Below are 17828 nucleotides of genomic sequence, written 5' to 3' on the forward strand. Positions count from 1 at the left end.
CTTAAACCTAATGTTACTGTATAGTAGTTTAGTGTATTATTTTATATAAAGTTTGAGCTTTCATTGTTTCATTTCTTCAAACATTCGAAAAAATATTTTTGATTTTGCTAACTTTAAAAAAAAATTATTAGCAATTTTTACTGAACACTAAAATTCAGGCCGTGCGTCATTGTGGTTGAGAAAAAAAGGGGCAGGGGGAAAAATCAACACAGGGGTGGTTGTGTTGCATGCATGGGGTTGGGGAAACCTGTTGAATCCACCGCCCCCCCCCCCCCACCCCTCCCCATCCACTAACTCTAAATATTTAGTAAGTCAAAATCTAGTGAACTAAACGTAAGATTATACGCTATCGCATCCGTAATAGTGTTGTATAGTGATTTTCGTGATTTAAGGCGCGCCTAGCGCATTTTTCATAATATAATCAGTAGATTTATTAAAAAAAATTGTCAAAAATTCTTAATAATGTGAAACATAGTGAAAATTGTGTTTATAAAAAAGGCCTATATTTCTAAGCCCTTTAAATTATGGGCATGTATTTTATATGGTGAAACTTGCCTTAGAAGTTCTAACAGTGATTATATATATAACATACATATATCATTAATAATAAAAAGATAAAAATACATAAAAAGTTACTAACAAATTAATAAGTGAATTAACAATGTGATTTATAAAAAGTTGCTATGCATATAACTTCGTTACAAAATGTTAGTTCTAATGGCAGAGACCAAATAAGGTAATTTTTTTTTAAAAGAGAAGCTTTTTCTTTATTACTGTCAGTTTGTTCGTCCGTCAAATTCCTTTCGATATGAAACGTTACTTTGAGATTAAACAATAAGGTATAATTCACTTTGAATTAGCTTTTTATTGCTTGAAGTTTAAGATATCTTATTTTCTTGATTTTTAACATGGTGATACCTGGGACTATATGTCAAAATTTATAATAACGTTTAAAAATGTAATACATCATCCTGCATTTAGAGCAATTTTATGTTAGATAAAAAAAAATTCTGCGTAGACTTTTAGTGGCATAACATTTTTGTGAAAATAATGTGTTGTAGATTTTCAAGTACTATCGTTTTAGTAATTTAAATTTTGAGCAATTTATCATTATAAAAGAAAAAAAAAATTATTAATTTTTGCCAAAAAGTTTAAGCACATCTGGAAAAATTATCCTTTTAAAAATATAGTTTAATTATAGATATTTAAAACAGAAAACAAAAGTAAAAATTTTTAAAATGTATTTTAAATTACAAGGGCAACTATGTTCATAAAAAGGACAAATTATTATGTTTATTTTTTTCCTATAATAAGTTTTTTTTGTCTGAAGCTAAAGATCTCTGAAGCCTAAGGTACTGGTCCGAATTGGATGTACTTTTCAGTGAAACTTTATACATGTCTTTAGATGGTTTTAGGCTATTTTTAGAGGCTATGGTCTTGTTGGCTAGTATGATTAAAACGAAACTCTTATTCTTTGTTTACAATTATGCTTTAATGTAAAAAAGGATGGTTAAAAATACCAAACTTTACCAAACACTGGGCATGAAAAATTTTCCTTTTACAAGGAAGCTTTGTTTTTTAAAATGGGTTATAACCCCAAAGACTATATCAAAATATTTAGTATTATAAAAGTATATAATTTTAGAAAATTTGTTTGACGTTTATATAAACTTATATTAAAACTGTATGACTGTATAGAAAGGTATTTTTTTATTTCTACTACAAAAATTTAACGATTTAAACTATTTTACAAGGTTGTTATTGCTATGCTGCTCATTTACATAATTGTCCTTGTTTTGAAATACTGTTAAACTGGTAGTAAAATTGTTATCTACATTTGCAGCGACCAAACCGAAGCCGCTAGGCAAAATTTGTTGGCATTGCCTGCCCAACAAATTTCATTAATTTTAAAGAGACTATAAAGTTGTGGGTTTAAAAGAAGTTATATTCTAGATGATATACACCTGTATACCAAGAATGGTTTAAAAGGGTTCCAGGACAAACGCAGGAGTCCCAAACGTTGTAGTGGACAAACGCAGGAGTATTAAGATATTAATTCTAGCAAGTATTTCTATACAGATTAGGTTAGGTTAAGATATGAATATACGAATAAGCCCCCCGCAGGGGTTAGGAATTTAAAAAACCTAAAGTTTGATTTAAAATAGGTTAGGTTAGGTTAAGTGTCCACTCCTGCGTTTTTCCACTCCAACGTTTGGGACTCCTGCGTTTGTCCTAGGACCTTCAAAAGTACTAAAACTCGGCTATAACATTAACCAACAACTGAATGAATTCAAAAAAATATTTGGAAACTACAAGAATTTGGAGGTGGCAACGCTCAGACGACCTTTTTATCTGCCCTCCAAATATTGTTTTAGAACTATTTCGCTTGTTAGTTATGCATTATTCCTCACTAAAACTAAATACTGCTTCTAGAAATTAAAATTTGTATACTCTAAAATCTTATCAATCATCCAAATTTTTTAGTGATTCATTCTTTAGGCAAAATATTCTTCTTGTGCAATATCACTGTGTATTAAGCATTAGTATTCAAAATAGCGACTATAAAATTTGTCCGACTATCTAATCTAATGTTTAAACGATGACCCACAAATGGTTTGATAATTTATACAGTATCTATACATCTATAACTGTCCTGAAGCATTAGTATTCAAAAAAGCAGGATATAAAATTTGTCCGACTATCTAATCTAATGTTTAAACGATGACCCACAAATGGTTTGATAATTTATACAGTCACTATAACTGTCCTTAACATTTATATTTAAAATAGCGACTGTAAGTTTGTCCGTTTATCCAATGTTCAAACGGCGACCTACAGTTGGTTTAATCCTTATATAAAAGTAACAGGATGTATGTGAGTCCATCTGTCTGTCTGTACCGAAGAATATCGCTAAACGGTGAAACGATATGGCAGTTTCTTTTTACAAAGTAGCTTTGCATAGGCCGTTGGAAGGGGTATAACTATTTGTTTGTGGGGGGAAGGGGGGTTACAATCATCTGTATCATCTATAGATAATTTATACAAAACGAACACAATTAGGAATGTAATGTTGTTCATTTGAAAGAAAATTCTCAAAAGAGAGTACTATATGTGTCACGAATTTATCTTAAAGTCAATAGCAAGCCTACTCAATAACAAGGAACCCAACACCCTTAAAAGCAAAGCTCATCAATTCAGAGAATATGATAAAAGAACATCATCCACAATAGAGCTGTTTTTGAAGAAAATATAAATATGTTAATCTGACATAAATTTGTTAAAAATTAGGATTTAGGTAAAGGGTTACTATTATGCTTTCTAAATAATTTCTTTTTATTACAGTAAAGTTTAAAATCAAAAGAACGATTCTAGCACATTTAAATTTAGCTTTACTATTATTACTGTGACAGACAAATTTAAAAATACCAAACCTTTTTTGTCTAATTGCTATTTTAATGCTTTGGTCACTGGCTTATAAGGATAAATGTCCTAGAAATTAAATACTAGAAAATTTTGGGGAAGTACCTATTTCTTTCTTCAGAAGATTTTTTGTAACCCCCCCCCCCCCCCCCCCACAAAAAAATAGCATTAAAACTTTCCATGACATATAAGAAGCTCCAAGCAAGGTTCTTCGTTATATACAGACAACCATCCAGTTACTTTTATACAATGATGATTTTAAAAGAATATTCTAAACTGTTTGTATTCGTGAGAAACAAATTAAACATTTTTCATTCTCTACTTATCTCTCTATCTTTTTATCTCTCTATATATATCTTTGCCTTTTTAGTAGCGAAGCCACTCTATAATACGTTTGTCCGTCTGTCTGTCAGCTATGATTAGGGTAAAGTGATTTTCTCTGCTTCTTTCCAGGATAGGCGGCTGAAGTTTCTTGAGAATAATCCGAAATCCGATAAGAAGGCTTTTGTTTATTCTTTAAAATTTGATTTACTCGGGTAGTATTAAAGATATATGGTGGATTTTCCTGATCAATGAGCATCTTCTCTATAACTCAGTCAGTATGTCTGTTATACTCTAGAGGATAACAATTTGTATAAAAATAACTTGTAGTTTATACTCTACAAATCACATTGCTAAACTGTTTTTCTCAGCTACTGTTCAAGATAGGCTGCTGAAATTTTATATGACCATTGATCATCGCTTCTTACCTTTTTTCTTCCAATTGCTTTGCTGTATATGCCTATATATAAATTTGATAGATTCACTACTATGGATGTTTTCATACTTGTTTTATTCTCTCGTATCTTTTTTCATGATTTCCATCTTAATGACTTCTTCAGTACAAACACACTATAAAAATTAACAAATCAAAACAGTTTGATTTTTCATTGTTGTATATTCCTTATATTAAAGTAACAGGTCTGTCTGAGTGAATTAAAGAAAGCCTCTTATATGTCCAGAGAAGTTTTTTAACTATATTGTCGGAGATTTTAACTCCACACTTGCCCTTAGAAAATCTTTCAAAATTTTATTAGGATTTAAAATTCAAATGGAGGGTCGTCTTCAAACTCCATTTCTCCTTTTCCCCAAGTGCCCCTAGAGTCCTATAAGGCAATAGCACTTTACAATGATATAGAACTTGATATGTGGAATAGATTGACTTAATATCATGCTAGACCCCACCCCCTCCCACCTATAATCCAAAGAATACCGTTAGGTGAAAAATAAAAATTAAAATTGTATTTTTAAAAGTGCTTGAATGTAATAAGCTTGACTTTTAACACATAAAGATAAAATCTAACAAAATCTAAAAAGAATTCTTGGATAATGTAATAAATTTAATTTAATTTAATTAAACAAGTTATCCCTGTTAGATGTGAAGGCGTTGTGTTGACATAAAACTCAGTTTGCCTCATATTTACGTCGACAATTTGACTTACATTATGGCACTACCTGCTAAATAAATGTTTAAGCTTTTTTTTAGTGGGGGGGTTTAAGACTCGTATTATGCCCGATTAACATTTGTTTATAGAAGTTTTAGTGGATTTCATAGAGTTTAGTGGTACAATTTATCTTTTTGACCTTTCCCTGGTTAAAGACAAAACCTAGGAACCCCGTCATACATATTAATGACAAACAAAAAAAACTTAACATACTTTAAGTGTTTAAATATTCACTTAGGAACAAACTTTTTATTTAAGCGAAGCTGTTATACAATTAGGGTGCATCTATTCATAACATACATTCGGGGTGTGTCTTTTTGGCCATGACGGACCATAGATTTAAATGAATTTTATATCAAACCTTGAAATCTCGAATGCAACGAAATCAGAAAATAATTTTTATCGCAATTTTTTTTATAGAATTATTTAATAAAAAGTAGATTTTCAACAAAAAAAAAGTGTTTAAGGGACGATTATTCACAATGTTTTAGCTTAGCATCATAAATATGGGTTTTTCATAAAAAGTTTGTCTAGCTTTTTGCTTTTGTACACTATAAACTGCAATAAAATTGTTGATTCAACTGAATATTTGGCAATAATTTAATATATTTCCACAAAATAGGTACATAGATACAATTTATGGTTCCTTATGCGAAATAGACGACACTGGTATGCAAAAATGGATATAATATACGTGGATATTACGAGAAATTCTAGCATACCCTGATAAAATGTTTTTCCCAGCTTGCTAGTTTACCTCCCATCCCCCCTTTCTTTATGACTTTTTCACATCCGACCCCTCCTCTGACCTGTTGGTATTAGCTGTTGTATTTTACTGTTGGTTTTAGCTGTTGTCATACGTAGTTGGTGTAATTAATTACAAGACTATTTTTGCAAATGTTCCAAACAATTTTGCAATGTTTTTAAACTTAGGATTCTGTTTTACTATTAGATTTAATTTTACACGGAAAATCTGGGTAAATTTTACCCCCGGGGTAAAAATTATTTTGATGGTTAGAAGTAAAAACATTTCGGCGCGCTTCACGCGGCATTTTACCTCCCCTATTGAGATTTTTAACCAACTTCAACCCCCGTCTCCCCCCCCCCCCAAAAAAAAAATGGTCATTCTTGTTTCTTATGATGTCAATTTTTTAATTAACTTCCTTTTCTTATACTTAATTTTTGATCTGTTAAAAAAGTAATTATGCTTAACAATCTGGAATCTACTAAAGTAGTCGTATTGTCAGGGAGGAGGGAGGACATTGGACTGTAAAATACACTGGTACCCAAAGTTTTATAAACACATTTTCCTATTATTTTTTTTAAGACTTTTCAGTAATTGTTATGGGTTGATTCTAAACTTGTAGTAAACTAACTTTCACAATAATTTTGTTCTATAGAAAGGATAATTTTGTTTATCTGAATTGGTGATGTAGATCAATTGTCTTATCCCTTACGATCCCTGCACATTGTGTAATTAACTAGGTACATAGTTAAACAATTGAAATGGTTAATGATTCTAGAAACTAGCAACTAACATTTATACTTCCTAGAATTCTTAATTCTTTCAAGTCATGGGGTATGTATTCAACTATGTATGTAAGATTTTTTTAGGAAGGGAGGGGTCATTGGAATTTAAATTACAAATTGTACCTAGTTATCTCATTCGTCTCTTAAAAGTTTGGATACTTTTATTGAATTTCGATTGGTTGATTCAATAAAAAGCAAGTAAAAATTTTCAAGCAATTATTTTAATCAAATAAAGTTTAATTTTGTTTATTGCCATAATTGTGTAAATTCTTTATATGTACATACTTACAATCATGATTTGATAATAGAGGTGCTTCGCTATTAATTTTATACCTAATGGTCCTAGGAATCCATACTTTAAGGAGTTGCTACGCTCTTGCATGCCTTAATCAACGTTAATAGCTATCCTTTATGGATGGACTTACGGACTAACCCCAATTATAGAGAATCTTCGCTGCAACGCAACAAGTGAAATTATGATGAAGCAATTATTCAATGAAATTTAATAGCGCGCGTCGTACGCACACAAACAAACATTCTCAGGGATCTTAAGGGATAAGACAATGGACGATAAATTGATGTGCATTACCAAGTATGATATATAACTAACTTTTCTGTAGATTACCATAATTTGCTGTAATGTTTGAACCATCTAATCAAAATTCATTCAATTTTTTAAAGTCAATGAATATAATAACGTGGTTGTACAACTTTGGATACCAGAGTAATTTACAGTCAAATGTCCCCTCAATCCATGAACATTACGCACGTAGTTTATTGTAAAAAGAGAAAGAAATAAGTAATATGAGAAACAGTTGATAAAGTATTGCAAATTATTTCATTTTAAGATTTCTGCTTTTTCTGTATGCATTTGATAATAGGAGTTGGGGGATGATTGCCTATTCTAAGGTTAATTTGTTGATGAAAAATCCTATTTATTATACATCGCCAAAGTAAAACTTAAAACCTTTCTAATATTGTCTGCTGAATGTTAAATTATTTTCTAACATAATAATTTTCTTTATCCCATAATTAATATGTCAATTTTTGACCTTGGAGAATTTCAGGGAAAAGGGACAGTTGAAAAATGCAGGGAGAGAGGGGATATTAGACTATAAATTACAGTGGCTTTTAACGTTTTTAAACTGTGGGAACTTCTATTAAGTTTTATTTGTTTAGTTCCTAACTAGAATTGTCCAACCAAATATTTTCATTTACATAAAGGGTATAATTTGATTTATCCGCATTGGAGATGTAAATTAATTTCTCGTATTCATTCAAATTCGGTGGATATGAACCGGTTCTCATCCATACAAAAAAACTATGTCTAGCATCGTGCGAGAAATAACTATTATCGTTGATTGTCTTTTCCCTGAAGATCCGTGGAAATATGTATCATTGTAATCAAATCTAATATTACCCTGTTAAAATCACTGCTCTGTTATTTCGAGATTTATAGTATGACCAATATTTTAATGTCAACATAAGGCTTTTTATATTCTTGCTAACCGCTGAACCAATTAGGCTCTTAATTTCATGTAAGCTTCAGATAGATCCCTTAATGGTTTTAGAGTATTTTTAAAATTTCTCTTAAAACTGCTAGGATGATCTCAATACTTTACAGGAAAACTTTGTATATACAGTGGGTGGGATTTAAGCTGTATTTAAATATTCCTACAATAAATGTTTAATAGCTGTCTCTTTTTCTGATAGCGTCGTCATAATAAATCATTATATAGCAATGATAAACTAAACAAGGATGACAATTCCCATAAGTAGAGCACCAAAAACAATAAAGAAATATTGGATATAGTTCCTTTCGTGACAACGCCTCTTAAGGGGCCATTCTTCGAATTTTCATAGTGGCTTTTGATAAGTTTAGGTTAGGTTAGGTTATGAGATTACCCCGCAGGGTTAGGCAATTGGCCTTGCAGGGTTAGAACCCCATGCAGGGGCTAGAAATGAGAGAAAATCTGATGTGAAAATATGTTAAGAGGCGTTGTCACGAAAGGGACCTTACCCGAAATATTTAATAAAAAAACGAAAAGATACTGTAACACAGCAGTATTTGTATTACTTTATTTGAGTTACTAGCGGCTACGCCCCTAGAAGCCTCTAGAGGCACTTAGGGTAGGAGGGGGAAAAGTCGACCTCATCCCATTTTAAATTTGAGTTTTAAAAGATTAAAAATTCTTTTTTTTTGCGGAGGAGAAGGGTGAATACACCCTACCCAAAAATAGTTTAAAACCCTCCCAGAACCTATAAGAAGCTTCACTGTAAAGGATAACAATATCAGTTCAGCGGTTAGCGAGATCCTTCGGGACAAACAAAAAACGTTTACTACTTTATATAATAGGATTGATCATTTGAAAAGTGATAGAGCGACATAGAGAGGAGAAAAAGAGAGAGAGAGATTAAAAGAGAAAAAAAAAGAAATTTAAAAGTTTATTGTTGATTAACCATCGAAAGAATAAGGCAAAAAATGGACTTAATATAGTTATATAGAAGTTGCGCTACTATAAAAATTACGGGAAAGAGCTGCGAAGGGGAAAAACCACATCAGACAACAAAAATGAGAAAAAGTAAAATTTTATAATTTATTTCAAAACCACAAAACTTAATTTTTTATTCAAATATAAAATTTGATTTGAAAAAAATGAAAATTACAAAAAAATTAACTCTGTTGATTATTTGCCTTTTTCTAGAAAAAGAATCCTAATACCTAATATAATATCTATATTAGGTCGACTTCAAAACAAAAATCTAGCATTCTAATTAAGTATAAAATGGCTCGGATGCATATTGTCTGAAAATTTTGATAAAAAGGCTACTCGGCTTTAAATAGAATTTAAATTTTTTCCTTAGTGGTAAGACGTTAGTTAATTTGAAGGTTTTTTGTATAATATAAGTCGGGTCAAAAAGTCTTTTTTAAATTTAAACAAAATATCGAATGAACACAGATTAGGCTGCCTAGCCCTGATTCTGAACTGTTGATCCTACAAAAATATAATAATCGAGTGAAATTTATTGTATTTACTTTATATATGACGTTACATTTACCAATTAATTATGTTTTTATGTATTTTAGGTGGGTTTTTAAATAAAGAAAATTGGGAAATTCCAACGAATAACAAGGATGACAACTTCCATAAAGGGGAAGCTCAATAAATCAGACAGAGAAACTAACAATGACAAACAACATAGTGTGATACAATTAAATTTGATATAAATATGTCATTTGATACTTTATATTGACGTGCTAACGTTTTGAGATGATTATACAGATGCTTTGCTTGTTACATTGTGTCTTATTGTTGTTGGAATTACCATTCCAAAACCATGTTGTTCTTGGCTATTCTTAGAGATAGATGACGGAATTTTATTGTTTTCTTTAATTACGCCTTCATTGTTTGAATTTGTTAGCTTTGCTAAAAATTCCAAAATTTTTAAAAACCTTTTTTTCTACAATGGAATACTTTATAAAGTTTTCAAAATTGTGTGTTGAATAAAATGTATGATGATTAAAGGTACAAATGCAGCGATACCATGTTTTACCAAGCTATAGACATGATGATAAATATGCATGATGCCGCGTTTTTTCCATTCTAGTTAATTTTTTAAATAGCATATTATATTAAATTTTGTAGATTTTATGGATTGTATCAATTGATTTTATTAAAATTATAAATATTTGGGTCTATAAATTAAAAAATGGGCCTGAAAAATAGCCTAAAACCATCCCAATACTTAAAGTGTTAAAATTTAATCTCCTGCAATCTTTTTGTGAACTTCGTCAAGCTTGAATAAAATGGAAAACTAAATCAGTACAGAAGTTAGCGAGATTTAAATGGTAAAACAAAAAATAGATCAAGGGCAGATAATTTACAGTTTATTTTACTATAGCCAAAAATTATGGTTCTAATTTAGCATTTATGCTAAAATCAGCTTAAAAAATTGCTTACTGCTGTGCGTGAACACCCATTACAAGACTTTCTACACAGATTTTCTTGGCTGCTTTCTTTTTTCAAATTTTTGATTGATTATACATCACCGGCTTTAGATAGGCATACCCAACATTGGGCACTGCGTTTTTGTACAATTTATGTTTTCAGGGAGAAAGGAGACATTAGATTTTTAATTACACTGGTACCCAAAGTTTTATAACCACATTATCCAAAATTTTGGGTTGACATGTTGGTTACAATTCTTTTTTCAATTTTGAATTTTTTTATACAAACCCTCCCCCCTCGGTCCCGTTATTTTTTTTAGTTAGGTTAGGTTAAAATAGCGGACACTCCAAGGTTTTACTTAAGCAATGTTCACTCCGACGTTTGGGACTCATTCGTTTGGGACTCCTGTGTTTGTCCACTCCGACCTTTGGGACTCCTACGTTTGGGGTAGGACCATAAATCTAGGATAGGTTTTGCAAAGATTTCCTGCGCTATATGCTTCTATAACTATTTACTACCTCACATAACATCAGTCCATATAAAAGCATTGCAATTATAAAGCGGCATTATTAGGAAAGGTCTTGCATCAACTTTCCAGTATTTCTACAATTATTTACTACCTCAATACTAAATCTAACTAATATCAGTCCATATAATCACATTGCAAATATAAAGGGGCATTATTAGGAAAGGTCTTGCACCAACTTTCCAGTATTTCTACAATTATTTACTACCTCAATACTAAATCTAACTGATATTAGTCCGTATAATCGCATGCTAGAAAATATGATAATTTTATGTTAAATAGGTTTGAAGGCAGTCTATACGGTCCATTCAAAGACAGAATCATTTAATATGAAATAAATATTTGAAAAAATAAAAGCACAAAGATGTTTGTTTGTCTTGTGTTCATGATTATCTCGCTAACCGCTGAACCAAAAGGGTTCGCCGTTAAAGTGAATCTTTTCATATGTCTTCGGAAGGTTTATAAGTATTTTTTAGGGAGGGCATCACCACTCTCCAAAAAAGTAATCTATCCTGGAAAAATAGCCTATTCCCCTCTTTAAACAATTTCTTTGTTACTCCTTATTAAAACCATGACAATAATATAATACCCAACCCTCTTTCAAGGCTTCTAGGGGCGTAGTCGCTAGTATATTCTATGACCTTACCATATTGTTTTTCAGAAAATTAATCACTTTTCTGTTAAGGTGGTCTTTTTTTTATTAGTAATATCATTTTAGTTTACGTAAAGTTGAAAACATAAAAAAAATTTACTTTTTGATTTGCTTGCGGCTACGCCCCTAAGAAGGCTCTTGATGGAAGAGGGAGAAGTAAGTCGACCCTACAATTTCAGTTTTTAGGAAAGCATAGTAATGTTCATTTATCAAATTGTGTGATCTTTTTAGCTTAGTTTTTATGGATCTTGCATTCCTTGTTTAAAATGCAAAGACATAAATTTTTTAAACTCTTATTTTATACATCTTAATTGGAACTGGTGATCTATTTAATAGTGAAACAATTGTCTTCCATAAATAAAATGTTAAAAAAAACTAACCCGTGTCTAAATATATATATATAAGAAAAATTGTTTAAAAAGTAGTCATACTATTCAACAGACCCTTAAACACAAACACACCCTTCCAACAGTCTATGTAAATGTATTTTACAGACGGACAAAGTAAGTTATAGAGTAGATGCATATTAAAATATATAAATTTCATATCATACAGAGCATTACTGAAGTACCAATAACCAATAATGTTAGTTATTTACCGTAGACACACAAATGAAGTTCCTGTTACTTTTAAATTTAGGTATTTGTCACAGATTAGGATTTTTTAAAATTAGGTATTTTATATTTTTTGATTTTTAAATTAGGTGTTTTGTCACATTAGACATTTATATAATTAGGTATTTTTTGATTAGGTATTTTTAAATTAGGTGTTTTGTCCCCACTCCGTTTTATAGTGGCTGAGTTATTCACAAACAGTATTATCCTTGTTTTATAAATACAAGTGCATTGAAAAAATTAAATAAATAACTATAAAATGAATACATGGACGTACTATATCAAACATATTATTAAATATTCATAAGAACAATAATAAGTTCGTACCATTCAAGTTATTTCTTAATTTCTCTACAGCGACTACGCTCCTAGAGGCCTGGACACATGAGGTGGATTAAGGATTAAGTTGACCACCCTCCATTATTATTGTTAGATTTTGAAAAAAAAATTCGAGGGTGGGGGAGGGTCATTAATTCTAGTGGCAATTTCTATAGGTTGGGTGATGTTAGCCTCCCCCAAAAATAGTTATAAACCGTCCCAATACCCATGAGAAGCTACATTGTAAAGAAGAACCATATCGGTAAAGCTGTTAGCATGATTCTATAGAAAAAATAGCTAAAATCTAATACAGTGCATGCAGTAAAGCCTGTATAAAATGGAGAAATCATTAAGTTCAGTCGTTAAAATCTTGAAATACAAACAAAAATCTTTAGTCCTTTATATAATAGGATACACACACACACACACAGACTAGTACACATAAATTCAAGCAATACATACATGACACATTCAAATACCCATAGTCTCACACCCCTCTACACCCCCCTGATGATATACAACTCCACCTATTGAAATTTGAATATAATAATAATACTAAAAGCAGCTTTTACACCCCTTTCGATTTTATTGCAAGAGGGGTGTAAAAAATTTCTCCACGCTATAACCATTGAGTTTTGACACAAAAAGAATTGTTTGATTGCTTTAAAACTTGGCATAATTATCATTATTTTGTGACTAAATTCAAGTAAAATCACGTATTTTAATTTTTCCTTCTTTCTGTACATTACAATGCATATAAAGTTTGTAGAGGTTGTAGACTAATTTATAAATAATTACTTTCAGCAGACATTTAATATTATTCATGTAACTTTTTTTAGTGGATCAGCTATTATCCAACTATGGTCGCACTTCTACTTGTAAAAAATTGTGTGTGGTTTTAAAAAGCAAAGCTTTTCTATAATTAGGGTCGGTCCGTACTTAAAGGATATCTTTTTTCGATAATTTGGGCATGTTAAAATTGTCCTATCGGTTTCAAACTTTGCATGGTGATTCCTGTAGTAGTTAGGTACGATTTAGAAAGCCTAGCAACTCTATAATCGTTACCAGAATGTCCGTACGTCCATTTTAAACAAGTTAATTTTTAACTTTTTGAACAATAAATTTTTATGTGATGTAGTAATCCGTTTGATCTGATCTGATTTGATCTGATTCCTAGGACAATAAAGTACAATGTTATAAGCAAAGCATCTCTATAATCAAGTCCTAAAAAAGTAAGTGTGTCCTTAAACAGTATCCTGTATTCAAATAGTTTTTCAACATATTTTACAAGTGTTATAGTTCGTTTGTCCTACCGTTTCAGAGCTTCGCTTTTATGGATGTTTTCATACTTGATTTTCTAGAAATACTTGTCAACAATTTAACAAAAATTGCAAATTTTTAAAGTTAGAATGTTTTTCAAACTATTTGTTCTTAATTTCATTAAAATTAAAAGAACATTAAGTTATATGTAATTTTAGCAATTTATATTTTTTTTGTTACTTGTAAAAGTACATATATCAAGTAATATTAGCTTAGTCGTTTGGACAGAATCGTTAAAAATACGAAGAAGAGAGTTAAAAATATAAATTAATGCTTTACCTCATAAAATACCTAAAAATTGAGTAAAAAATATTAATTTAAAAAATTCAAACTTATATAATCACCATACTCCTTAACGCTCAATAGATAACTAAGAATAAGAAAATAAGTATGATTTATTAAGAAACTGTATAGAATATATTACATAGAGTTTTCAAGTATAGGAATAGGGGTAAAAATAACAATGTACACATAAGTAAACTTTTTTGCTATTCGGCTTTTCTAAATTAAGGGTCCGTCCGTCCGTTGTAACGGATAGCTCTTACTGTAAAATTAAGCATGTTAGAATTGTCATATCAATTTAAAATTTGGCAAGGTGATTCCTGTTCCAGTTTTGTACAACTCATAACTCATATCACCTCTTTATTCAATACCAGAAAGTCAGTATGATTATTGAATATGATGATTATTAGCTTGTTTAATTTTAATTCATGATCTAATAATCCTATTTATTTGATTTTTGAAATATTTATTTCTAATTACTCACATTTCATTGTTCGTTTTTCTTACCCTTTGATTTGTTAACTTTGCTTTTATGGAAGTTGTCATCCTTGTTATATAACATTTTTCACTGGTAGTAAACTGGATAACTAAAGCAAATTTGACACTCTAATTATAGGACTCTATTAGAATAACCACGATAACCATGACTACACGCTTTCAATGTTATACTAAATTATTCACCAAAATAATAAAAAAGAGAAAAATTTTTTTGGTACAATTGAATTAAAGTACATAGAGTATCAGAGATCTAAAGGGATAAGACAAAATTGTGATACACAAAATTACTCCTTCTGTAGATTACAATTAGTGGTTGGAACGTTTGAACACTCAACTTAATGAATTAATCAATCAAAATTCACTTAAAGCCTCAAAATTGTTAAGCCAACGAATAAGAAATGTTATCATAAAACTAGTGTAATAAACATCCTATTGTACCCTCCCTCGTTATATTGATGCCTTACTTAACCGATTTTAGTTTCAAATTGTACCTAATTGTTATAGAAATCCTTAAACGAGGTATGAAATCTATATGACGATTCCAATATGCCTTAATTATATTTATGTTAAAATATCCATGGATATTCTAAATGTTTCAACTCTAATATCGAGGCCGAGAAAAATCGTATTGATACAGACATAAATTATCAGCAGACAAAGATTGTACTCAAATGTGTTTCTAGAAGTATATTATGACCTCCGTGACGCCTCTCCATTGGGAGTTTGTACTCAGATTTGTTTCTCAAAGTACATTACGACCTACGTGACGAAGCTTCGAAGAGAATTTGTTCTTAAGTTTGTTTTGAAAGTATAATATGACTTCTATATCGCCGCTTGAAATGGAGTATAAATTTTAATTCCTTTAACTGTCGTGAGTTTAACTCTATTTCCGGATAGGCTTGTAAATACACCCCCCCCCCCCCCTCTAATCTCTTCAATATTGGAAACTATTTCAAAACACTCTCAAAATCGAAGTAGTTCATCTTTAAAATTCAAGAAGATTTAAATTAATTTTATCCATCTAAAAAAATAAAATAGGTGCATAATTTGATAAGGCTTCCTTGATTTTTGTAATGAAAGCAGCTTTATAGGGTTAAATTAACAAGTAAAAGAAAACAATTCTTCTTTTAAGTTAGGTATTTTTTTCGAATTGCGATTTGTCTTGGGTGGAGGACCCCCTCTGCCCAAATTGAAATAAATCTTCTATGGATCTATAAGAAGCTCTAATGTAAAGAAGAACCATTTATCACTACATAAAAAGACTCTCACATAGACCGATAAACAACATGTTACTTTTATATAAGGAAGTTAATGCGCTGGTTATGGACTAAATTATTCTTGTGTTTTAAACCATAATTTATCTTGGAGTGTAAACAAAACTGCAGCTCCCGGCCAACCATGCCTTGCCTATACATTTCCTCGCAACAAAAAGCAAAGTTGCAAAAAATCCGCATAAAATTTTGCAGAAGTCGTGAAGTTGGAAAAAGGGGGCTAGAGTATAAATGCATTGATAGGTAGGTGGAGGATAAAACAGTCTTTGGTAAAATTTCAGGAAGGGAGGGGTCATAGGTGGTTAGAATAGTCTACAATTTTTGAAGCTCTTTATAGTGTACATAAAAAAGGGAATAAGGCAATAAGTTTCATTTTTAATTTATCCATTTGCTTCCAATTCTTTGCTAGGCTGAATATTTATTATTAATTTCTCGTATAATACTTCTTTAAATTTATAGACTAAGTTATCATCTATTTTCATTTCCCTTCTAAAATCAAAATTCAGTCTTAAAACATTTCTCTTCCCCCAAAATTTAAAGTTAAAGACCTTTTATATTTGGGTAGAAAATTATTTTAACATCCATTGTTCTGTCCTATTCAACAATAATCCTCTTAAAAAAAACACTTTTAGTTTTTTCTAAACCCTTTATCCCTTACAACGCAAAGGGTTTTAAATAAGGAGAGTGGGGGGGGGGGATTGGTTGGTGATCAATAGGCCATTGTGGCGCTCTAATGATTCTATTAAGATAAGCGTAGGGATATACATACGTATTAGAGGAGTTTTAGAGTAGCATAGCTAAAAATTCTTTTAGACAACTTTAAACGTGGCATTAACAAATGCTAAAAAAAATAATTTAACAGAATGAACGGTCTAGCAGTTTACAAGATTTTACTGGACAACCTTACAGTTTCCAGTTTTGGTATATAATGAAATAATTGAAATAATTTTTTCAGCAAAAATTCCAGCTACCTAAGACAGAATTTGACATATTTAGCATTAGTTGACAAAGTGAAAACTATTTGATAATTCTAAAATTATTTTGTCTAATATCAACTTAAACTACATATATTGTCAAGCCAACTTTAAGCCTTTAGAAAAATATGTTTTGAAGGATGTTTTTTAATTGGTTTCTTTGTCATTTTTGGGACAGAATTATACTCAAGTAATTGGATAGATTACAATATGTGTGCTTAAATTTAGCTTTTTGGAGCATGGAAAGAAAACGAAGTAGCTGGTCTCGTCACATTTTCACAGTAGTTTTTGATAGGTTGTTTTATGTTAGGTTAGCTTATTCAAATGTTATAGGAAGTATGCCCCGCAGGGTTATAGGCCCCTGCAGGGGCTAGAAATAGGATACGACGAAATCCGCTTCTTCGTTTTCTTTCCATGATCCAACTTTTTTATGGTATATTTTTGGCTGTGGCGAATGGCGGATGAGGTTGAATCTGCGTCTGCGGCTAATTGCGGCTGTGGCGACACCAAGCTTTATAGAATCTGCGCGGGTTGTTGCGGTTGCAACTGCAGCTTTGTCTAAGAAGCATGGATTAGTTCGGCTGTGGATTTAGTTTCTTTAAATCCGCGTTAATGAGGGTTGCTGCAGCCGCGCGGCTGACTGGGACTGATTGGAAGTCGTTAATTAAAAAAATCATCTATTTATTCATATTTTTTTCTTTATTTTTTTATTTTTCCTCAGAAAAAAATGAACTTTTAGTGGTTACTTAGTTGACCCTAAACTATCACGTAGCCAGTAATAAAAGGAACTGAGATCGTAAAAAATAAAAACTATTTTACTTAATTGTCAAAACGATTAGGCTGTAGTTTCAAACTAAAGATGTTGAACATTGAACTTACTGGTACTATGTCATATCCTAATTAATAGAAATTTAATGAGGAATGCCTTGGCCCAATTTATATGCACATTTATGATTTCAGAATAGAAATATTTAATAGACGACCAATAA

The 17828-nt window shown here is 30.8% G+C and overlaps 1 protein-coding gene across 2 annotated transcripts in view; it reads left to right on the forward strand.

Annotated features, from left to right (window-relative positions):
* Positions 1-306: 306 nt before the first annotated feature.
* The window catches only part of LOC145304022 (uncharacterized), a 528912-nt gene continuing 511390 nt past the window's right edge, over positions 307-17828 (forward strand). For both annotated transcript variants that reach the window (XM_080145773.1, XM_080145774.1), the window contains exon 1: positions 307-736. In XM_080145773.1, the coding sequence (XP_080001899.1) occupies positions 684-736 (53 nt within the window). In that variant the 5' untranslated portion in view covers positions 307-683. The remainder of the gene's footprint in view (positions 737-17828) is intronic.

This window comes from Acartia tonsa, chromosome 13 (assembly GCF_053477335.1).
Source record: "Acartia tonsa isolate MP-2025a chromosome 13, ASM5347733v1, whole genome shotgun sequence".
Taxonomy (NCBI): domain Eukaryota; kingdom Metazoa; phylum Arthropoda; class Copepoda; order Calanoida; family Acartiidae; genus Acartia; species Acartia tonsa.